The sequence below is a fragment of the Vicia villosa genome, linkage group LG3 (genome assembly GCF_029867415.1).
Source record: "Vicia villosa cultivar HV-30 ecotype Madison, WI linkage group LG3, Vvil1.0, whole genome shotgun sequence".
Lineage (NCBI taxonomy): Eukaryota > Viridiplantae > Streptophyta > Magnoliopsida > Fabales > Fabaceae > Vicia > Vicia villosa.
This window is the reverse complement of record NC_081182.1, coordinates 93067718-93092949: the sequence shown is the minus strand read 5'-3', so window position 1 is coordinate 93092949 and position 25232 is coordinate 93067718. Positions and strand designations below refer to the sequence as shown.

General features: G+C 35.6%; 1 protein-coding gene across 1 annotated transcript; it reads left to right on the top strand.

The window, feature by feature from the left end:
• The first annotated feature begins 23571 nt into the window (after window positions 1-23571).
• LOC131656353 (agamous-like MADS-box protein AGL80) lies at window positions 23572-24457 on the top strand. The gene has a single exon (XM_058926088.1). It carries the CDS (start codon window positions 23614-23616, stop codon window positions 24253-24255), a length of 642 nt encoding a protein of 213 aa, XP_058782071.1. The 5' UTR covers window positions 23572-23613; the 3' UTR covers window positions 24256-24457.
• Window positions 24458-25232: the final 775 nt, after the last annotated feature.

The window sequence follows — 25232 nt, the reverse complement described above, 5'->3', positions numbered from 1 at the left end:
TCGGGAGTTTTCTTAAACAATTCATTTCCCATTAAAAAATATGATAAAGCTCGATATTTTACCCTTTTATCCGTGTATGTCGAAGGATCTTTTAAATAATTCACAATTGGACTTCTCCAATCTATGTCTGCTAAAGAGTCTATATTCAAAACTTCAAACTCTTGTTTGTTGGCAAAACCTAACTGTGAGTTCTCCAAGTCACTTGGGGAGAGCCTAGTAGCCATCGCCTTGCCTCTTACTTCGATCAATTCTTCTAGTTTTTCTTTTGATACCCTGTATCCTGAAGCTAACTGTGCCAAATCATTCGCTTCTTGATTTTCAACCTGGAAAGGTGATTTAGATCCACGTACTCGAATTTTTTGAGCAGCCTATTTTCTATGACAAAATACATGATCAGATTTTCTTTGATACACTTGTATTCTTTCTTCAACTGCTTAATCACTAGTTCAGAGTCTCCTTTGATTTCGACTCTGGTTGCCCCCAACTCTAACAAAGCCTCAAGTCCAGCAATCAATGCTTCGTATTCAGCTTCGTTGTTGGAGCATAAGGGACCTTCAATCTTATACTTGAGCTTTGTTGGAATTCCATCAGGAGAAATTATTAGTATTCCAACGTCAGTCCCTTCTTTATGGGTTGAACCATCGAAGTATAGCTTCCAAGGCTTTAATTCTACGTATTGTTGAGGGTTTTCGACCACTGCATGGTCAACAATGAAATCTGATACAATTTGACCTTTCATTGCTTTAAGGGGTTGAAATATCAAAGAGTACTCAGTGAGGACCAGCACCCATTTGCCAATTCGAGTGTGCAATATAGGCTTTGATAGCATGTGTTTAATCACATCACAATGAGACGAAACATAAACATCAACTGGCTTTATATAATACTTTAGTTTGATACAAGAGAAATGTAAACAAAGGCAGAGTTTTTCTATTGCACTATACCTAGTCTCTGCATCATTGAGTACCCTACTTAAGTAATAAATGGCTCTTTCGATGCCATTATCATCTTCTTGAGCTAACATGCTACCTATTGTATTATCTGACGCTGAAATATACAGGCGCATGTGTTTCTTCCCATTTGGGGGAGATAAGATTGGTGGATGCATCAAGTATTGCTTTATCTTCTCGAAAGCTTCTTGATGTTCAGCACTCCATTCGAACTTTCCTTGCTTCATTTGAAGTAGGGGAGAGAATGCTTGCGTGCGTCCACTCAAGTTGGAAATGAATCTTCTCAAGAAGTTTATCTTTCCCAGTAAAGACTGTAATTCTTTCTTCGTGGATGGAGGCTTCGTTTCCATAATAGCCTTTGTTTTATTTTGATTAATTTCTATTCCCTTTTTGTGGACCACGAAGCCCAGGAAATTTCCAGCATGCACAAAGAAAGCACATTTAAGGGGGTTCATCTTCAAGCCATGTTTTCTCATTCTTTCGAACGATTTCCTCAGATGGTCAAGATGACTGTTATCCGAAACAGATTTCACCACAATGTGATCTATGTATACTTGCATGAAAGTTTCTATAAAATAATGGAATATAGAATTCATTGCTCTTTGATAAGTTGTCCCAGCATTTTTTAGACCAAAAGGCATTACAACCCATTCATAGGTGCCTATGGCCCCTGGGCAGCGAAAAGCTATTTTAGACACATCTTCTTCTGTAATGAAGATATGGTTATACCCAGAATATCCATCCAACATACTTAGGTATTCGAAGCCTGCGGCTGAATCTACTAACATTTCTGCCACAGGCATGGGATATTCATCTTTAGGCGTTGCTGCATTAAGATCACGAAAATCTATGCATACTCTTAACGAACCATTCTTTTTAATAACCGGTACAATATTAGCAATCAATTCAACATACCTCGTGGTTCTGATGAACTTGCATCGTAGAAGTCTTTCGACCTCTGCTTTGATCTTCAAATGAATTTCTGGTGCGAACCTCCTAGGAGTTTGCTTGATGGGCTTTTTTCCTTCCTTTATGGGCAACTTTAATTCGACCAAATCTCGCCCTAGACCAGGAATCTCGTCGTAGTCCCATGCAAAGCAATCTTTGTTCTCCTTCAACAACGCGATGACTTTTGCCTTCAGCGTTGGCGCCAGTTTCGCACTGATATATGTTACCCTCTTCTGATCTCCATCTCCGAGATTTACTTCTTCGAGTGGATCTTGGGCTAACATTTTGATATTTTCCCCATTGGGTCTTTCTCGAATCCCAAAGGCTCTTCGTCGTAGATTGCGTCTAATCTTTGACTCGATTCTTCTCCTGAGATCACTTCGTCTTGACCTGGATCTTCAAGGGATTGAGGGATCATGTGTATCCCCGAATCTGTCGTTTCTTCCTTTCTTGGAACTGCGTTAACCATCATGTTTGATAATTCGGCTTCAAGAGCCGTTTTTCTTTTGTTCTCGGCTATATAAGCCGAAATCTTTTCGAAGAAGGATGACTCAGACATCGACAACGTCATTATCCCAGCATGTTGGCCGTATTGGTGGTGAATGCTCCGCTGGTGGGATATCTTCTGGACCATCCATTATCTCTCTATTCCATTGGAATCCATTAGGATGTAAAGACAAATAGTACAAAGCATTTCTGTTTGGAGTGTATATGTCTTCAGCAGCATGACAAGGTCCTATGTTCGCCAGATTCCTGTCGAAACTAGTTTTATTGACCTGATTGACTTCAGCCATGTAGTAACTTTGATCTCCTTCGATGTTCTCTACTATGCTATCTTCTCTCCAAATGGTTAGTCTTTGATGCATCGTCGAAGGCACAGCCGCCACTCCATGGATCCACTCTCTTCCAAGCAAAAGATTGTAATTAGCTTTTGCTGGTATCACCATGAACATCGTTGGCCTAGTAACGGAACCCATAGTTAAATTCACTTGAATTACTCCTAAAGCTTGCCCTATCTTGCCTTCATAGTTGGACAGAACCATATTATGTGGTCTTATATCAGTATCGAACATACCAATTCTCTTCAGCATATATTGGGGCATTAGGTTCACTGCTGCTCCCCCATCTACTAACACTTTGTTAATGCCAACATTTTCAATCTTGGCTCTTATGTAGAGTGGTTTCAAATGATTCCTCATACCTTCATCAGGCCTTTCGAAGAAAGCGTTTTGCTCTTCGACTGCCCTATTGTTCAGCACATAATAACACACAGGTCTGTGTCTTGCCATCTCTTCCTCATCAGCTTCCTCACAATCTTCAACTTCAGTTTCTTGGTTAAACTCATGAGGGAGTACTGACACAACATTGCAATTGAGGTTTATAGACGAAACTCCGTCTGAGTCGAAGTCATTCGTCAGCCTATCGTCTTCCTTCCAAGGGCTAGAATGCATTTTTTCTTCTTCTTTCTCATTTTCAGAGTCGAACAACTTACGCTCCACTGGAGGTTTACTTGTACTTGATTCTCCAGTCTCCCTTGGTTTGTATTCCCTTTGGGCCTTCTTCATCCTCTGGTGCCTTCTCCATTGGGATCTGGACATAGGATTTTTGCCTTTGTAGTTTTCCAACCTGTACATCTCTCGATTGGAAGTCTAGAATTGCTTCCTATATGCCACTGCAGTTCTTCCTCCTTGGTCCCAACTTCGCCATTTATTGGTTCTGGCACCAGCTTGCATCCATCTATACCTGGGTATGTCTGCAGGGACTCTGAATGTGACCCTTCGAGCTCTAGGGTGTGGGCTGTCAGGCCTCTTCGCAGGGGTCCAGTTGTCGAACGTAAACAAATTAGGACGAAGTCCCTGAGTCTCCCGACCCATGTAGAGATACACCCTTTCGAATGATCTTGCTAGTAGTTCGTCATAGACTGCACCACATCTAGGGCACAGTGCAACTTCAGAGTTGTCGTTGTGACATCTGACTAAGAAACCAACCAAGCTTTCTTCAGACTTTGGGTATACTTTCAGCAGCAAGTTTCCTCCTCTCCAAGGCTGCTCCATTCTTTCTCGTAGGGCCCTCTCGAAATTGGCTTGAACCCTTCGATTTAACATAACTGAACATCTTGGGCACATCAGCCTTTTTCCACCATTTTTCACATGGCAATCCCAGAGATAATCCTTCAGACTGTTTCCCCTTGGCGGGATTTCAATGTTTCCTTTCTCCCTTATCAGCCATTTTTCTAGTTCTTCAATTTCAGATAAAGGACGTCTAACATTGACCATGTTAACAACTGTCGGAGGAGCCTCAGAAATTCGTATCTGCTGAAGCTTTACTGTGAGGTCTTCAATGGCCTCACTTGTTTTTCCTTTCAGATCTTCAGTCATTTCAGCATCAAAGGATCCTTCAACATCAGTATTGAAGATCGAATTGGCATTTAGGCTTTCAGTAGCCTGTTTTCCACCTGAAATTATCTCCGACTCGGCAACATCGATTTCAGATACTTCCACCATGTTGACGTCAAGTGGTTCACACAAGTTAGTGTCAGCCACATTCAAAGGGTCTGCGTCAACCTTCATAAGGTTCTTGGCTTTGTCAGCGAATTTCAGACGTCCATCCTTGATAGCATTCTGAATTAGATCCCTGAAAAGAAAACATTGTGAAGTTTTATGGCCTAAAAAACCGTGATATTTGCAAAAACCTCGCTTCTTCCGTTGTTCTAACGGAGGAATTTTTGAATTAGGAGGTACTATCATCTGGAAATCTTTTACTAATAAATCAAATATTTCGTCACATTTAGTGCCATCAAATGTATAAGTCTTCTTAGGAAATCTATCGCTTTTATCATTCTCTACTGGATTCTTTCCATTAGAAGGGGTAAGCAATTTGCAAGAATAGGGTGGCGCCTCTTTTAACTCAGCAAGATCTATTTCGACCTCTTCCATGTCGTATGAGTCTTCGAAAGGTTCTCCATCACCGTCGTCTGCTTCGATGTATGCTACTCTCTCCTTCTTATAACTCTTACTTGCTCTGGCTTTTTCTGCTTTTAACCGTTCGACTTGTCGAACCCTGTCTGCCAATTGGGCCATATCTCTCAGGTATTGAGTATCCAGTTTCTTTCGAATTGAATAATCTAGGCCACCTGCAGCCATTTCAACTAATTCATGTTCTAGGACAGTCGTGAAGCATCTTGATTTCAACAAACGGAACCTGTTTAAGTAATCGTCTATAGATTCCGTGAACTTCCTCTTGATGCTAGCCAATTCTTTCAAGCTTATCTTGGTTTGACCCATGTAGAATTGTTCATGGAATAATCTCTCCAAGTGTGCCCATGCATCTATGGAATTTGGGGGCAACGTAGTGAACCAAACAAAAGCATTCTTTGTTAGCGAACTAGGGAAGTATTTAATCCTTAAGTCTTCGTTCCCTGCTAGATCCCCTGCTTCCGTCAGATATCTGGCTATGTGCTCCACGGTAGATTCATTGGTGTCCCCTGAAAACTTAGTAAATTTTGGTACTTTGGTACCCCTTGGCAATTCCGTTTGCATAATATATTCTGCTATTGGGGATGTATAGTTTGGGCGTCGAAGCCCGGTATTAAGGCCATTGTTAGCCATTATTCTCTCTATCATGGCAGCGAGGTTGTTCTCTGTTGCCAAATTGTCTCTCCTAACCCTATGCACCACTTCATCAGGATGTTTGTTTCTTCTTACCACCACTAAATTAGGTTGTGGCTGGGTAACTGCTTGTTGGCCAATGTTAGTCGTTTGACTTCGAGCTTCTAAGTCTATCACTTGGTTTTATTCGACTCGATTTTGTTCGACTGATGTTGGCCTAGGTGGCGGTACTGGGGGTCTAACTTGTTCTAGAATGGGTTGCCCCTCCTGATAAGTTGATTGGTTGTTCCTTCGTCTATTTTGTGGAACTCCTAAAAAATCCGCCATTCGATTCATTTGAGATGATATTTTTTGGAAAGTTTCCATATTATCGTGGTTAGTCCTAGCAATGTTTGTTGCTAACGGGTTCAAAATGGACCCCAATTCTTTAGCGAGATTTACTAACATATCATGGTTACTTGCATCCATTTCCTGTCGAAATGCTGCTTGACTACTTGTGGTAAAAGGGAGTACTTGGGCAGAGAAACCCGTATTTTTCCCGCTTCGACCTATCAAACTAACATTAGGCAAAAACGCTGTTGGGTTAGTTGTAGTGTATGTAGGCCCCGCTCCTCCTAATCCTGTCATGTATGAATGTGGCATTCCGTATTGGAAATTGGATCTCCACATCTCTGAGGCAGGTGGTGGTCTTGGGGTAAACATCTGATTTCTGGTATTAGTTGCGAAATGCGGTATCTCGCTTGTACCTGTTAATGAAGGGATAGCAGTCGAACTCGAAACTAGGAGCGTTTCTGTCGTCCCTTTAGTATTTTCAGGTATCGCCTGGGAATTGCCTATAGGATCAGATTCCGTCGAAACCAGTATAGCCTGGGTTTCTGGAGCAGAAGTCGAAACATGTGTAGAACTTGCAGCCACCGTTCCTGACCCTTGTGGGGGATCCTGATCTCCCCCTTCACTGGCCACATTGACCATTTTCTTGTTGTACCTTCGTTTAGGAATCGGTTGTGCACTGTTGGTTAATTTACCGTTCCTAAGGTTCATACAAGGTCTTGATATTTTCTAGAGAAAACAAAAACAATCAATTAATAACAATCTGTTTGACACAGTCCCACCGGGTGTGCCAATTTGTTTACGGTGATTTCCGGTAAACAACCGTTAGTCTTCCAAACTATAATAAATACGATTTGGTTACTCGTAGGATCGACTAGATTGATCCTAGGACATAGTCAAAAAGGTTGTTACTCATGATAGTTCGAATCATGTCTATGATTGTCTTGTCTCGAAATAAGAAATGCTTAATCAAAGAAATAAATATTAACAATCACCTTGTTATACACGTAAATACAACATCAGCGAAAGATAAGATAAAGATAAAATATAAGACAAAACTGTAAAGTGCAAGAATCTTAAAGTGTAGAAACTTAAATGCTTCGAAACTAAATAGAATGAAAATAAAGAATGCAGGAATGTAAATGACAGAAAGTAAACGAAATGCAATAATATCAAAAGATACTTGAATAACGAAAGATACAAAGGTATTTAAAATGGTGTTGGTGTCATACGTACATTTCTCAGCGAAACTCGTTCTCTTAACACTTGATACTTGAGCAATATGTGAATGATTTGCACAAAATGAACACCCGGAATCCTAACATTAAGACCCTTATTTATACTAGTTTCGACCCTAACGGTCCTACACTAATCTAATGCCACGTTACCCGCAGAAAATCCAGGGATGCCATCTGTCTTTGTGCGGTTACATAAACTACTTCGAAATTCAAATCATCCCGCCTGAATCCTCTTTCGACGCGTGGCAAAGTAATCAGAATCAATAATACCACGAAAATACGCTAAGCTTCAGTACTTTGCATATCTCGTAAAACGTTTAAGTCCCCAAAGATAATTCTTTTCAAACTTAGCTTCAATACGAACTATCTCCATTCCAACTTAAACCAACATCCTCGAACATGGCCATCAGTAGCCATTTTTTGATCTCAAAGATGGTCATCAGTAACCATCTTCCTTCGAATTTCAACCTTCGAAAGATATTCTTCCCAAACGAAATCTTCAGCTAACAGTATGCTTCAAGACAACTTAAAGTTCATGAGAGAAATTATTTGACACATGATTTAGAGTTGGTCGCCGTTGTGTTTGTGTTGAAACTTTGGAGGCATTATTTGTTTGGATCAAGATTTGACGTTTTTAGTGATCACAAGAGTTTGAAGTATTTGTTTGATCAGAAAGAGTTGAATATGAGGCAACGAAGATGGTTGGAATTCTTAAAAGATTATGATTTTAGTTTGAACTACCATCCTGGAAAAGCGAATGTTGTAGCCGATGCATTGAGTAGGAAATCATTGCATATGTCTATGTTGATGATTCAAGAATTGGAATTTTTGGAACAATTTAGAGATTTGAGTTTGGTTTGTGAAGCGACGACTACGTGTGTTAAGATTGGTATATTGAAGCTTACGAGTGGTATTCTTGATGAGATTAGAGAAGGTCAGAAATCGGATTTGAGATTGGTTGACATTATGACATTGATTAACCAAGGTAAAGGTGGTGATTTTCGGATTGACGACAATGGTGTTATGAGATGTCGTGATCGAGTTTGTATTCCGGATGTTATGGATTTGAGAAAGAGAATTCTTGAGGAAGGGCATAGAAGTGGTTTTAGTATTCATCCCGGTGCTACTAAAATGTATCAAGATTTGAGGAAAATGTTTTGGTGGCAAGGTATGAAGAAGGATATAGCGGAGTTTGTTTATTCATGTTTGACTTGTCAAAAGTCAAAGATTGAATATCAAAAGCCTCTGGTTTGATGCAACCGTTATCTATTCCTGGGTGGAAGTGGGATAGTATCTCTATGGATTTTTTTTCGGGTTTGCCGAGAACATCGAGTAATTGTGAGGCAATTTGGGTCGTTGTGGATAGATTGACGAAATGTGCTCATTTTATTCCGATGAGGATGGATTACTCGATGGAGAGACTTGCTAAGTTGTACATTGAGAAGATTGTGTGTTTGCATGGTATTCCGTCAAGTATCGTTTCGGATAGAGATCCAAGGTTCACTTCTAGATTTTTGGAGGGTTTGCAAAGTGCTTTGGGTACGATGTTGCGTTTGAGTTCGGCGTATCATCCGCAAACCGATGGTCAATCGGAGAGGACTATTCAGTCGCTTGAAGATCTTTTGAGGTCTTGTATTTTGGAACAAGGAGGAAATTGGGATAGTTTCTTACCTTTGATTGAGTTTACTTATAACAACAGTTTTCATTATAGTATTGGAATGACACCTTTTGAAGCTCTTTATGGTAGAAGGTGTAGAAATCCTTTGTGTTGGTATGAATCGGGAGAGAGTGTTGTGGTTGGACCCGAGTTAATTCAAGAGACTACGTATAAGATTAAGATGATTCAAGAGAAGATGAAGGCTTCTCAAATTCGTCAGAAGAGTTATCATGATAAGAGGAGAAAGGCTCTTGAGTTTGAGAAGGATGAACATGTGTTTCTTTGAGTTACGCCAATAACGGGTGTTGGTAGAGCATTGAAGTCGCGTAAATTGATGCCGCGTTTCATTGGTCCTTATCAGATTTTGGAGAGGGTAAGTGAAGTGGCATATCGGATTGCATTGCCACTGTCTCTTTCTAATCTTCACGATGTGTTCCATGTGTCTCAATTGAGGAGTTACATTGCGGATCCATCACATGTTGTTCAAATAGATGATGTTCAAGTGAGAGATAATTTGACGGTTGATACATCACCTATGCGAATCGAAGATCGAGAGGTGAAGAAGCTTCGTGGTAAGGAAATTGCTTTGGTGAAAGTGATATGGGGTGGAGTCGCCGATGGTAATATCACTTGAGAACTCGAGGATAAGATGAGGGAATCGTATCCGGAATTGTTTGTTTGAGGTAATTTTCGAGGCCGAAAATCTTTTAAGTGGGGGAGAGTTGTAACACCCTATTTTTATTAGATTTAATTAATTAGAATTATTTGATATTTGATAATTGTTTGTGTGTTTTATTTAATTATTATTTGAGTGATAATTAATTAATTGGGTGGTAATACGTTATTTAGCTAATTAATAAATGTTAGAATTATATTAGAATTAGCTATTGGGCTTAGTGGGAATTAGAATGAGAATAGTGGATGGGTTAAGCCCAATGAGATAATGAGAGTTAGAAGAGAATTTTATGAGTTAACCTAAATTAGATAGAAAGATAGAAAGAATAGTAGAGAAGAGAAGAAGAACATAGAAAAGAAGAAGAAGGAATTTGTAGATTTCTTGAAGAGAGTGGATTTAAGAGTTAGAGGTAAGGGTTTGAATCCAAGTTCTTATAGACTATATGATTGGGTAATGTGTTTTGTTGTGGTTATCTCTTCGTCTTTGCAATTTCATGAACACATAGAAAAGTTAGGGTTTATGCTATTTTCTATGGATTTACATGATTAAACATGATTTTAATGATATATGTGGTCCATTAATGATTAATACTGGTTGTATTTGATGTTTATTGTTGTTTGGAAGTGATTTGGAGTGGTAGGGAGTGATTTTCGCAGTTCTGAGTTTTGCTGTTTTTTCTGAAAATTGCAGGCCCCGCTAAGCGGAGCTGGTTCGCTAAGCGGAGCTGCGAAAGTTGGACGTTTCTGCCTGGTCTCGGTAGTGCTCCGCTAAGCGGAACTTGTTTGTAGTTCGCTTCTGGACCCCTTCGCTGAGCGGACCCTGTTTACAAAACTTTTTCCAAACTTTGAAATGTCATAACTTTTGATCCGTAACTCCTTTTTAGGTGTCGTTTGAAGCATATTGAAGCTTAAATAATTGTCTATATGATATAATAGAATGGATTAGAACTTGTTTGATTAATTATGATGATAATTGGGAATAACATTTACATATATGTGTATGTTATGGATGAATTGTGCATGATCAATGTTCATGTATGCATTATGTGATATGACAATCGTGAATTATGTGATTGATTGCTAAATGCTAGTTGATGTTTGATATTGGTGGAATGTCATGTTGTGTAATGATGTGCAAAGTTGGAAAGATGTGATTGTGTAGTTTAAGAGATAGAGAGATCGTCTTAAATGCATGAGTCTTGTTTTATTGCACACGTACACAAGCATGAGTCTTTAAAAGTGGCAATGTTGGGTAATCTCGCAAAGGTTATTTACTTGTCCCAAATCTAATGCCGAATGAGATTTGAAAGATTAACACGGAATGAGGCTTTGGAGGTGGTTATCTAGTCTATAGAGGAAAGACAATCGGCATGACCGGAAATGATAATGGATGGGATCAACATGCATATTACATAGAGTCACACTTGAGTCGCATGTGTCGGTGTGAATTATGTTTTGTGTGATTTTGCAATATGATTGACTTGGATTGATTATGTGATGAGTGATGCATAATGTGGATTTTATGTGATAGTTGTATACTTGATGGCATTTCCTTAGTGGAATATAATTGTTGAATTAGTAATTAGATATAATTACTTGAATGATGGAGCTTGGTGATTTAATGATGAAACGTGTTAACTTTGATTTATGGTTATAAAAGCATGTTTTTATGAAGAGTGATGAATTGTGAAATGTAAGCTTGTTTATGTTGCATTTTCCATTATTATGTTTTCTATAAGAAGTTGAGTTCTCTCCATTCTGTTTGAATGTCATCCTTCGTTGGTAACGTGCAGGTTCCGATGAGTAGTAGCTTGTCCGAGTATTTAGCCGAGGAGCTCCTGAGTTTGTTTTTGGATTAGGTAGCGAGTCATATGCTCTGATCATGTAACACTTGGGGGGGTTTTCTTTAGACTTATGCTTATGTTTGGATATTGCTATTTCCTATGTTTTGTTGGATATTCAGATGTATTTGTTTGAGATCTCGGATATGTTGTTTAAGGCTATGTGGCCAAGATTGTGAATTTCAAATTAGTATGTGGATTTAAATGTTAATTTAAATTTAGTAGATGAATGTATTATGGGATATATTCAATGAAACTTTAATAGCAATTCAATTGTTTCCCACAAGCATTTATGCATAATGTATGAAAGCATGATATTTACATTGTGTTACAATATGATCTTTGCATATTAAGAATGTTGGATGTTTTGATTTAGGTTTTCATTGTGATGAAAATAACATGTGACGCCCTTTTCCGTATGCATGATTACTCTGTGTGATTGAATGATATATTTGGGGTTAGAAAAGGGGCGTTACATCCCTCTCTTTTGTAATCAACTTTGAGAATAACAAATTCAATTAGAAACTCAATGAATACTCTCTCTCTCTCTCTCTCCCACCATTCATTGATCAAACTCTAATAAAAGAGGTGTCGTCCACAAAAGGTATACATGTCGATGTTTGACACTGGAGGAACCCATAAAAATTAGGTTTTTTATTCAAACCATAACAGATTATTTTCCGAAACTCGCGATTTCTCAAATTATTAATGACATCAAGTATAGGTAGCATGTATAAATTACATTATCCAATTTTTTAACACATGCGTTAAGTAAAATTACATGATCCAATTTTCAAAAATTAGTTTTTAATATATTTCTTGGAAGAAGTATATGCATTTTTATCAAATTTTTAGAAATCTCCGGTAAAAATGTATACTTTCTATAGGATATTTTTAAAATCCCGATAAAAATACATCCATTTTTCTGGAATTTAAAAAAAAACTATTAAAAATGTTGGGTTTCTATCAAATATTTTGAAAAACACAGTATAAATGTTTGTGTTTTTACTGGATTTTTAAAAAAAATAACAGATAAAAATGTAAGCATTTATATAAATGATTTTATAAAACCAGTTTTGAACAATTGTTATTTGGTTAACCAGAAATTTCAAACAATTTGGGAAAAGGATGAAGTTTTTAGGATTTTTAAAAATTTGGTAGTTTAATTTTCATATTTTTTTAATTTATTGCGAGGATAGAAGGATCACATGACACAATAGCTTCTAAGAAATGTGACAGAGTTGACATCAAGAACTCGGATATTGGAGCCGGAAGAGTAGTCGCGGCCTATTCTCATAGAAGGCAAATGATACTCAAGAATTTTCGTGCACTCTACAGTATATGATGAAGAGGATCTACACCTGTTGCTGGATGGACTAGAAATTCTGATGAGGAGCAAGCTACATAAGGCGCCTACGCAGGTGACTGAGATAGAATTCCCCATCATTTTAAGATGGATGTTGCTCTACAAACGGCTAATAAGGCGTCTGCTACGAGCGATATGGAGGTTACTTCTTCGATTGGGACAAATGTTAGTGTTCCGTATACAACATAATCGTTTGTACACACGGGTGGAGGAGTATGTATATGCCGATCATGTGGAATTTAGACGATGGTAGGGAGAAGTATACACATGTTATATGAACTTGACTATATTTATTATTGATACATTGAAAATAATTGATGCTTTTTTACTTGGTTTGTTATAGGACAGGTTGCTGCTGAAGGTGCCCACCCATGGGAGGAAGGTGGAGAATAGGATACACATGAAGATAAACATAACTTTAGATAGACGATTACATAATTTAACAAAACAATAATAAATAAGAAAACCTAAACACTACAAAATGATTCTAGATGTTTCAACACCTTGAATATGTTGACGACAGATATAGAAATTGTCGCCTCAAACTCGATGGGTCCCTTAGTTAGCCTATGATGATCTGTTATCCACATAACACTCAAATCTTCATCACTTTTAAACTCAATATGATCCTATTTTATCCTTTCATTAGTATCAATCCATGGTGCATTAAACTAGATCTTATAACTTGCATTTATGTTCTCGGTGTAAGGAAACATATTATTCGGTTTGGATCTCAAAAGAGAGAGACATGTGGTGTCCTCAAGGAGTCTAAAATCAATAAGGGGTTTCACCCCGTTGAGGCACACTTCTGCCTTAATCAAAGAGTGAGGAATTGTAAGATGTTTTTTTACAACACATTATCCTTGTTAATTCAAGTTTGGATTCATTCGGACCTCAGAACCTGTCGGCGTAATCCTAGCTGATCATGTGGAATTTAGACTATGGTAGGGAGAAGTATGTACAGATTATGCTGAACTTGACTATATTTATTATTTATACGTTGAAAATAATTGATGCGTTTTTACCAAGTTTGTTATAGGACTGGTTGCCGCTGAAGGTGCCCACCCATGGGAGGAAGCTGGAGAAGTTCATAGGATACACATGAAGATAAACATAACTTTAGACAGACGATTACATAATTTAACAAAACAACAATAAATAATAAGAAAACCTAAACACTACCAAATGATTCTAGATGTTTCAACTTATTGAATATGTTGACGACAGATATAGAAATTGTCGACTCAAACTCGATTGGACCCTTAGTTAGCCTACGATGATATGTTATCCACATAACATTCAAATCTTCATCACTTTTCAACTCAATATGATCCTATTTTATTGTTTCATTAGTATCAATCCATGATGCAAGAAACTAGATCTTATAACTTGCATTTATGTTCTCGGTGTAAGGAAACATATTATTCAATTTGGATCTCAAAAGAGCGAGACAGGTGGTGTCCTCTAGGAGCCTAAAATCAATAAGGGGTTTCACCCCGTTGAAGCACACTTCTGCCTTAATCAAATAGTGAGGAATTGTTAGATGTTTTTTTACAACACATTATCCTTATTAATTCAAGGGGTTAATGAACTTTTTCGTCCCTTTAAATATTTCAAATTTCGTTTTTAGTCCCTCAAAAATTTTCCTTTAAGAAATCGTCCCTTCAAAATTTTTCTTCCGAACTATAGGTCCCTAACATCAAATTTCGTAGCTAATCGGTGGCTAAAGTCGTAGCTAATCTCTAGCAAATTTGACGTTAGGGACCAATAGTTTAGACGAAAATTTTTGAAGGGACAATTTCTTAAAGAAAAAATTTGGAGGGACTAAAAACGAAATCTGCAATATTTAGAGTGAACAAAAAATTCATTAACCCTAATTCAAGTTTGGATTCATTATGGACCTCAGAAACTGTCGATGCAATCCTAGCCGTTCAAAATAGTCGGCAAATTCTTAGCCCTTGAAAATACACTACAAGATTTTTTGTAAATCCTCCACATTTTCCACAAGGTGCAGGAGGTTTTAAAAAAACCAGTGTTTTTTAAAATATCATGTATTTTTACCGGACTTTTCAAAATATCAGTTATTTTTATCAGTTTTTCAAAATATCTGATTAAAATGTATAAGAAACATGAGTTTTTACCGGACATTTCAAAATTGAAAAAATACATATTTTTGATGAAAAATATGATATAAAACGCAAATTACTGATAAAAATGTATACTTGTAAAAATTTGGTAGTTTCCTTAAAACTCTGATAAAACGTACAACCTTTAGAGAAATTTGAAATGTTACAACGGAATGGTAAAATGGCTTTTAATTATGCAAGGGTCATATAATAAACATAAATTTTTGTATAGAAACGAACATAACATGTATTTTATAAACAACCTATCACCATTTTTTTAATTAAATAAGAAAAATAAATTTGTCTCGCTCTTTTATTATCACCACCACCCCAAGATTTCAAACAAAAAAATTAAATTTTAAAGAAATATAAAACTTTGATTCAAAATAACAACACCTTGTTGTTTGTTTCTAAGAATATAGATATATGTGCGTCTCTATACAAGTATATATTTTTATAATAAAAACACTGCAATTGCAACTGTGGAGGTTCAGATTTCAGTGACGGTGACAGGACAAAATCTCCTAGTACCACCACACAAACTTGAGGTTTTAACTTGCCACCCCCCATGTTTTATCTATCATCCAACCTTTTCTATTGCTTTTATGTTAATACCCTCAAGTAAATACCAGAAAATTTGAAAAATATAGGCGGTTACCGGATATTTCAAAAGAATACTAGAAATATTTAAAAAATTACATTTTCTTACCGTCACATGTGGGAGTTTGTAATGGTATATAGCATTTACAAATTTTTATACAAATATGATTTTTTTGGTGTATGAGGTATGTGTTGAAATATAATGGTTATAAGGTTTATTTATTGAATTATAATTGTTATAATGTTTATGTGTTGAATTATAATGGTTATAAGGTTATATGTTTATGTTTATGTTTATGTTTCTAATTGTTTATGTTTATGTTTATGTTTCTAATTGTTTATGTTTATGGTTATAATTGTATGTTTATGTTTATGTTTATGTTATGTGTTGAATTATAAGGTTATAATGTTTATGTTTATGGTTATAATTGTTATAATGTTTATGTTGTGATGCCTTTTCATTTGTTGGTTTTGTTTCGGATAGATATAACAAGTTACTTAAAATTGTAGATATGTGCAGAAGACAAGTTCATTGTTTCTTACCTAAATCAGTTGGTGTGTGTGTGTGTGTGTATATATATATATATATATATATATATATATATATATATATATATATATATATATATATATATATATATACAAATATATATATATATATATATTAGTAATATGATGTATAGTTTGTTATAAAAAATAAGCTATTTTTATATGCTGTCATTTTATTAAAAAAATGCTGCCATTTTATTAAAAAATATGCTGCCATTTTATTAAATAATTTGTGCACAATAGACAACGCCAAAAGGGGATAATAGAAAGCGCTGCCTAGAATATATGTAAAATAGAACTAAAATAAAACTAAAAAAGTGCTTCCTAAAGTGGGACAATAGAAAGCGCTTTTCAAGCAAAAAGCGCCTTCTAAAGGGGTCATTAGAGAGCTCTTTTGGAATGAAGTGCTGCATAAAGGGGTCCTAAAATAGAACTACAAAAGTGCTTCCTAAAGGGGGACAATACAAAGCACTTTCTCAAGCAAAAAGCGCTTCCTAAAGGAGCCAATAGAGAGCACTTTTGGATAGAAGCGCTGCCTAAAGGGGATATATAGCAGCGCTTTGACATTAAAAAAGCGATGGCTTTACCTACAGCAGCGGTAGTATAAGCAGCGCTTTAAAGCACTGCCTAATCCAAAAAAAAGCGCTACCTAATCCCTTCTTTGTCATAGTGCATGGAAATTAAAAAATTTAAATAATCAGACTCTTGGAGTTCCACCATCATATTCCCAAAGGGTCTTTCTCAACCCTAGTCGAACACCGAGTCAAATTTTCAATATATCAAACTGTTCAAAACATGTAAAATGGACTAACAATCATAAAAATTAAAATATTTAAGCAATATGACTCCATGAGGTCCACTATCACCTTCCCATGAGCAAATCTGACTCATATTTGGTGTCTTGGTGGTCCAATAAGCAAACTGTTGTTGCCATGTCCAACACTGAAGTTGAGTGCAGGGCTCTGGCTAACACTATCTTTGAAGTTCTCTAGATAAAGTCTCTCCTCACAGAACTAATAGTATCATTCACTACACCTATTATTTTTTGTGACAACTTTAGCACTATTGCTCTGGCACACAACCCTATTCTTTATGCTAAGACCAAACACATGGAATTGGATATATTCTTTCTGAAGGAGAATTGGATATATGTTGTTTGTTCAAGACAAGTCATCCCTTGCACAAGTTGGACCATGAAATCGAAAGGAAGATATTAGAGTAAATTGTTAGAATAGAGGAACTAAGCTGAGTTAGCATGTAATTAACTATATAACATAATGTGTTGAGTCACCACATTATGAACAGAACTATATAAGCTTAGTTTCCCTCTATTTTGTAATCAACTTTGAGAATAACAAATTTAGTTAGAAACTCAATGAATACTCTCTCTCTCTCTCTCTCTCTGTCTCTCTTTATCTATCTCTCTATCTTTCTATCTCTCTATCTCTTTCCTCCCATTCCTTGATCAAACTCTAATAAAAGAAGTTTCATCAATAGAAGGTCTCCATGTCGATGTCTGACACTAGAGGAACCCATAAAAGTTAGGTTTTTTTTTTCAAATTACGATTTCTCAAATTATTATTGTCATCAAGTATATGTAGCAAGTATAAATAACATTATCCATTTTTTTAACACATACGTTAACTAAAATTACATTAACCAATTTTTATATATTAGTTTTTAGTATTTTTTTGGAAGAAATATATTCATTTTTATCAGATTTTTAGAAATGTCCGGTAAAAATGCATACTTTCTATAGGATATTTTAAAAACCCCGATAAAAATAAATACAATTTTATAGAATTTTTTTAAAAAAACTAGTAAAAATATTGGGTTTCTATTAGATATTTTGAAAAACACAACAAAAATGCTTGTGCTTTTACCAGATTTAAAAAAAAAACAGATAAAAATGTATGCATTTATATCAATAATTTTGAAAAATTGAGTTTTGAACAATTGTTATTTGGTTAACCGAAAGTTTCAAAAAACTCGGGAAAAGGATGAAGTTGTTAGGATTTTTAAAAATTTGGTAGTTTAATTTGCACCTTTTTTTAATTTATTGTGAGGACAGAAGGATCACATGACACAATGGCTTCTAGGCAGTTTGATACAAGATGATACTTAAGAAATTTTGTGCACTCTACAATACAAGATGAAGAAATCTGGACCTGTTGCTGGATGGACTAGAGATTTTGATGACGAGCAAGCTACAGAGGATGTCTAAGAAGCAATAGAGGATGATACACATATGGTGACCGAGATAGGAGTGCCCCATCACTTTGAGACGGATGTTTCTCTACAGACGACTACTAAGGCGCCTGCTACAAGCGATATGGAGGTTACTTCTTCGGCTGGGACAAATGTTAGCGTTCCGTCTACGACATAATCGTTTGTACACACGGGTGGAGGGTTTCTAGGAAGGTGTAATGACTATTCCAAGCTAAATGGATATGCAAATCATGTGGCCTTCAGATGATAGTAGGGATTCGCTGCTGTTGAAGGTGTCCACCCATGGGAGGAAGTTGAAGAAGTTCTTGGCATAACACCTGAAGATTAACATAACTTTAGACAGGTGATTACATAATTTAACAAAAAAAATAATAAATAAGAAAACCTAAACACTACTAAATGATTCTAGATGTTTCAACGTCTTTATTATGTTGTCGACAGATATAGAAATTGTGGCCTCAAACTTGATTGGTCCCTCAGTTAGCCTACGTTGATATTGAAGGATAGAAAAACACTTAGAAAGGGGGGGTTTGAATAAGTGTAGTCTAAAAACTTGAATGATAAAAACAATTTGCACAGTTATTTTTATCCTGGTTCGTTGTTAACTAAACTACTTCAGTCCACCCCCACGGAGTGATTTACCTCACCTGAGGATTTAATCCACTAATCGCAACAGATTACAATGGTTTTCCACTTAGTCCGCGACTAAGTCTTCTAGAGTATCCTGATCACAACCTGATCACTCCAGGAACAAATGCTTAGACACAAGCTAAGACTTTCTTAGAGTATCCTGATCAACACTTGATCACTCTAGTTACTTACAAATTAATGTAATCAATTCTAAGAGTATTACAAATGCTTCTGAAAAGCTATAATCACAACAGTGATATTTCTCTTAACGTTTAAGCTTAATCTCACTAATATATTACAACAGCAATGTAGTGAGCTTTGATGAAGATGAAGTTTGAGAGCTTTGATTTGAACAGCGTTTTAGCAAGTTAATATTCACAGACATCGTCAACCTTGCTTCTCATCAGAACTTCATATTTATAGGCACTTGAGAAGATGACCGTTGGGAGCATTTAATGCTTTGCGTATTCCGTACAGCATTGCATTTAATGTTTCACGCTTTTGTCAACTACCTCGAGCCTTGTTCACGCTGTGTCTACTGACGTTGCCTTTAATAGCTTCCAACGTTCCTTTTGTCAGTCAGCGTAGCCTGCCACCTGTACTTTCTTCTGATCTGATGTTTGTGTATACAACGTTTGAATATCATCAGAGTCAAACAGCTTGGTGCATAGCATCTTCTTGTCTTCTGACCTTGAAGTGCTTCTGAGCGTGATACCATTAGAACTTCAGTGCTTCTGCTTCTGACCTCAAGTTCTTCTGATGCTTCCATAGACCCATGTTCTGAGTCTGCTTTGACCATCTTCTGATGTCTTGCCAGACCATGTTCTGATGTTGCATGCTGAACCTTCTGAGACAAAGCTTCTGAGCGCTGATTTGTGCATACTCTTTATATATTTCCTGAAAGGGAAATTGCAATGTATTAGAGTACCACATTATCTCACACAAAATTCATATCCTTGTTATCATCAAAACTAAGAATATTGATCAGAACAAATCTTGTTCTAACAGATATGTTTCCACATAACATTTAAATCTGCATCACTCTTCAACTACGTATGATCTTATTTCATCCTTTCATTAGTATCAATCCATGGTGCAAGAAACTAGGTCTTACTTACATTTATGTTCTCGGTGACGGGAAACATATTATTCGGTTTGATCTCAAAAGAGCGAGACAGGTGGTATCCTTAAGGAGCCTAAAATCAACAGGAGGTTTCACCCGGTTGAATCACATTTCTGCCTTATTCAAATAATGAGGAATTGTAAGATGTTTTTTTACAATACATTATCCTTATATATTCAAGTTTGGATTCATTATGGACCTCATAAAATGGTTGGTGCAATCCCAGTCGTATAAAACAGTCGGCAAATTCTTAACCCCTGAAAATACACTACAAGATTATTTGTGGATCCTCTACATTTTTCACTAGGTGCATGAGGTTTTTTAAAAAATGGTGCTTTTAAACTACCATATTTTTCAAAATATCTGATTAATCATGTCAACATTTCCTTCTATCGAATATTTTGAAATATCCATTATGCTTATATGCAATTTTACTGTACTTTTAAAAATATCTGGTAAAAATGTTTGAGAAACATGAGTTTTTATCGAACATTTCAAGAATCTGATGAAAATGCATTTTTTTAAAGAAAAATCCGGTATAAAACATAAGTTGTCGGTAAAAATGTATACTTGTAAAAATTTGATAGGTGGTTCAACAAATCCGATAAGATGCAAAACTTTTCGAAAAATTTGAAATGTTACAATTGAATAGTAAAACGATTTTTTTAATACGAAAGGATAATATAGTAAAAGCATTGGAATTTCAGGTTGTCAGGTTTAAGTGAGGGTGATTGGACAAATTCTCCTAATAATACCACACAAACCTCCCTTTCAAAGATTTTATCTTGCCACCCCATAAATTTAACTTGGCACCCCTGGATGTTATGCAATTACATTATTAACCTTTTGAAATATAAAAATACATTTCACTATTCTATTATAACATTTTGAGTATTTTGAAAAGCTCTTGTCAATACAAAAAATTTTCATTCAAAAATTTAATTAGTGAGTACCTAATTATACCGATTTTTTATGTTCTTACCATATATTTTGGAAAATATATGCATTTTTATTGGATTTTTAGTAATGTCCATTAAAAATGCATACTTTCTACTGCATATTTTGAATAATACGATAAAAATACATATATTTTTTGAGATTTCTTGGAAAAACTGATAAAAATGCAGAGTTTCTATTAGATATTTTCAAAGTGCATGCATGTATACTGGTGATTTAGAAGAAAAAAACAGATGTGAACAATTATTATTTGGTTTTTTTGAAATTTTCTAAGAATCCTAGAAAATGATGAAGTTTTCCGGATTTTAAAAAATTTGGTAGTTTAATCTGAATTATTTTTTAATTTGTTGTGAGGACCAAATGATCATTTGACACGATTGCTTTTAGGCAGCGTGACAGACTTGCAATTGTTGAAACGAGGGCACGTCAGATGGGAGATGACGTCGAGGACTCGCATATCCGGGCATGAATAGTAGCTGTGACCAGTTCTCACATGAAGCGAATGACAGTCGAGCAGTTTCTTGCACTCTGCAGTAACTAACATAGAGAATATAAACTTTTTTGATGGATTGACCAGAGATTCTGATAATGAGCGAGTTGTAAATGATGTTTATGAAACAGTTGAATATGACATACAGATGCTAGTCGAGACAAAGATTACTCTGCAGACGTGTTTACAGTGATTTCTGGTAAACAACCGCTAGTCTTCCAAATTCTTATGTTTATTTTTGGTAACTCACAGGATCGACTAGATTGATCTTAGGACATGTGCCTAAATGATTCTGTCTTAGTAATTAAATTCATTTTCTTGACTCTATTCTAAAAAGGATACTCGAATTTATAATTAGTGTAAAGGCAATGGAATACGTAACAATAAAATTTAAAGAAAGACTTAAAGGATTTCGACTGTAAATATAAAAGACATAATTTGACGAAAAGTATGTAAATGACTTGTACTAATAAAACGAAAATAATATTAGAATGACAATGGTGTTACACGTACATTCTCAGCAAACTCTTTCTCTCACAATGGATACTTGAGCAATTTTAAGTAACTTTGTACAAAATGAACACCCCTTTTAACGTAAAAAGACTCCTATTTATAATAATTCGACCCTAACGATCTTTTTCTAACGAAATGCCACGTTACTTTGAAATTCAAATATTCCCGCTCGAAGCCTCCAAAACGTGATTCATGTGACTTATTTAAAATGTGTATACTCAATATAAAGAAAAAGCTTTTATTCGAAGGGACTCCAAGAAATATCTTTGCCTGACCCTTTCTTATTTTCTCTTCGAAACATACAGTCTAACAACTTTATTTTGGTCGTCGAAATCTCCAGCTAACAAGACGGCTACTGAGGCGCCTGCTACGGCTGTTATGGAGGTTACTCCTTCATTTGAGACAGATGTTACAACTCTAGCTATAACAAAGTCATTTGTACACACATGTTGAGGGTTTCCTAGAAGGCCTAGTGACTGTTTTGTGCTCTCTAGATACTCCGATCAGGTGGAATTCAAATTATGGTTGGGAGAGGTATGTATATGATATGTTAAACTTTACTTTATTTATTATTGATACGTTGAAAATAACCAGTGCTTTTTACTTGGTTTGTTACAAGACCGAATATCGCTAAAGGTGCCCACCCATGGGTAAAGTTTAAGAAGTTCTTACGATAACACATTAAGATTAACATAACTTTAGACAAATGATTACATAACTTAACCAAACAATAATAAATAAGAAGACATATACACTACCAAATGACTCGGGACGTTTTAACATGTTGATTATATCGTTGACAGATCTAGAAATTGTCGCATCGAAATCAACTGGTCAGTTAGTTAGCCTACAATGATGTATTCTCCACATAATGTTCAATTCTTCATCACTCTTCAACTTAATACAATCATATTTCACCCTTCCAATAGTCCCAATTCTTGGTGCAAGAAACTCTGTCTTATTCACCTTTATATTTTTAAATATTCAGTATGCATGTATACAATTTTATCGAATTTTTCTAAATATCTGATAAAAAAGCATGTATTTTTATTTATTTTTTCAAAATATATGAGAAACATGAGTTTTTACCGGACATTTCAAAAATCAGATAAAATTACATATTTTTGATAAAAAATACGATATAAAACTTAAATTACTCGTATAAATATATTCTAATAAAAATTTGATAGTTGACTAAAAAATTCCAATAAAACTCACAACTTTAAAAAATTTTGAAATATTATAAATGAATAGCAAAACATATTTTTATTATGAAAGAATAATATAATTAAAAGACCATGATTGATTTAAATGAGGTGACTGGACAATACCTCCTTCTAACACCACACAAACCTCCCTTTGCATATTTATGCAAAACAAAATCCAAAGAAGCCCACCCTTTATGTGTAGTGTAGCCCAACAATCTCCAATCATTCTCCACAATAAAATAGTCCACGTGCTGAATTTGAGAAATAATGATGCGGATATTCCATGGATCCCAACATAGATAAATACTATGAATCGGCAATTATCCCAAACGTACATGAATCTAGAGATTACGTATATCTATTTTATAGTATATCTACATGGATGGAATGAAAATAAATTCATTTTACCGTTACAAAAATGCCAGTTGGAAAAATAAAGATCCATGCACCTAACCACCTACGTATATGAATTTGGTCTTTATATATACAACACATTATTCACAAATCGAAAATTACCAACCATCAAGTTTACTTCTTTTTCTCTATCGATTTTCATATTATTCTTGTTAAAAACCATGACTAGAAAGAAGGTGAAGCTTGCTTTCATTGAGAATAATACTGCAAGGAAAACAACTTACAATAAAAGGAAGAAGGGTTTATTGAAAAAGGTCGATGAAATATCAACCCTTTGCGGTATCAATGCTTGTGCGATTATTTATGGCCCATACGATCCTCAACCTGAGATCTGGCCATCGCCGTCGGGAGTTGAAAAGGTGCTTACGAAATTCAAAACAGCGCCTGAGTTTGATCAAAGCAGAAGGATGGTGGATCAAGAGAGTTTTCTGAAACAAAGAATTGGGAAGGCTGAAAAGCAACTTAAAAGGCAATGGGAAGATAACAAAGAGAAAGAGACAACCATGCTGATGTTTCAGTGTCTCAATGCTGGGAAGGTTGTGCAGAGCGATATGTCGATGCATGTTTTGAATGATCTTTCTTGCATGATTGATCATCATTTGAGGAAGATTGGTAGAAGGATTGAATCAGGTGATAGTGAAAATGTTATTCACCAAAATGAAAGTGAAAGTGAAGTCATGGCTGCTCAAAGCCAAGTCCAACTCCCCATGGAACCGCCACTGCCATTACTACCACCGCCGCCACCACCAACCGCACCTGATGATGATGAAATTGAAATGATGAGTAGGTTGGGATGGGTATGAATAATAATGTCATTCAAAAGTAGTTGTTTATGGACTTTGATGATGCATATCATTTGAGGTGGATATCACGACTTTAGTCCAAAATTTTAATTATATGATGATTTATATTTTTGGTTTTTTTGTGTATGTGAAGATACAATGAATAGTTGTTGTGACTTGGTCTTGAATAAACTTGTAACATCCATACTTGTTAGAAAAAACTACCAACACTCTATTTCCTGTTTTTAGGTAGGTGTTGTCTCATGTACATTGGATTAAAATTGTAATTTTTTTTTTTTAATAAACAAAGAGCTGTAATTAATGTGAGTACAAGGGGGTACTCAACCCAAGTACAAAATCTTAGAAAAAGAAATTACAAATCCAGAGGTTTGGATAACCAAAAACCTCTATCTTCTAAAAAAAGCCCCAATGATCTAGCACAAAGCCAATCCCAAGCTAAAGATTTGGCTAGAATTACAATATCCTGACTCCCTTTTGAACCACCCTTAAATAAAATCGCATTTCGAGATAGCCAAATGGCCCTAACAGTAGCTAACCAAATAAGGCCCCGAAACCCTTTCCTAACCTTCCCTCGCATCGCCGATACAAACAGCATCAAATGTTCCGAAATACCAACATTTGGCTTAGAATAAACGAAACCCATCCAGCCAAAGATTAAAATTGTATTAATTTCATACAATAATAACATAATAGATTTTAATTATACAGTAGAAACTCTTTATATTAATACTCGATAAATTAATTAACTCCCTAAAATAATAAATTTGTCCGGTCCCGACTTGGGCCAATGTAAAAAATTGAAAAACTCGATAAAATAATAAGATAATAATTTTTCGGGAGATCCCTTTATAATTTTGTGTCCCAAGAAAATCATAAATTAATAATTCATAGAAACTGATAAAAAATATATTACACTCTATTGAAATATGATTCAATAGTTGTCTGTTTTCCTTTAATAATACATTGAACACATTTGT

Excerpts from the sequence above, each read along its gene's own strand:
- LOC131656353 (XM_058926088.1), top strand. The coding sequence starts at position 23,614 with ATGACTAGAAAGAAGGTGAAGCTTGCTTTCATTGAGAATAATACTGCA.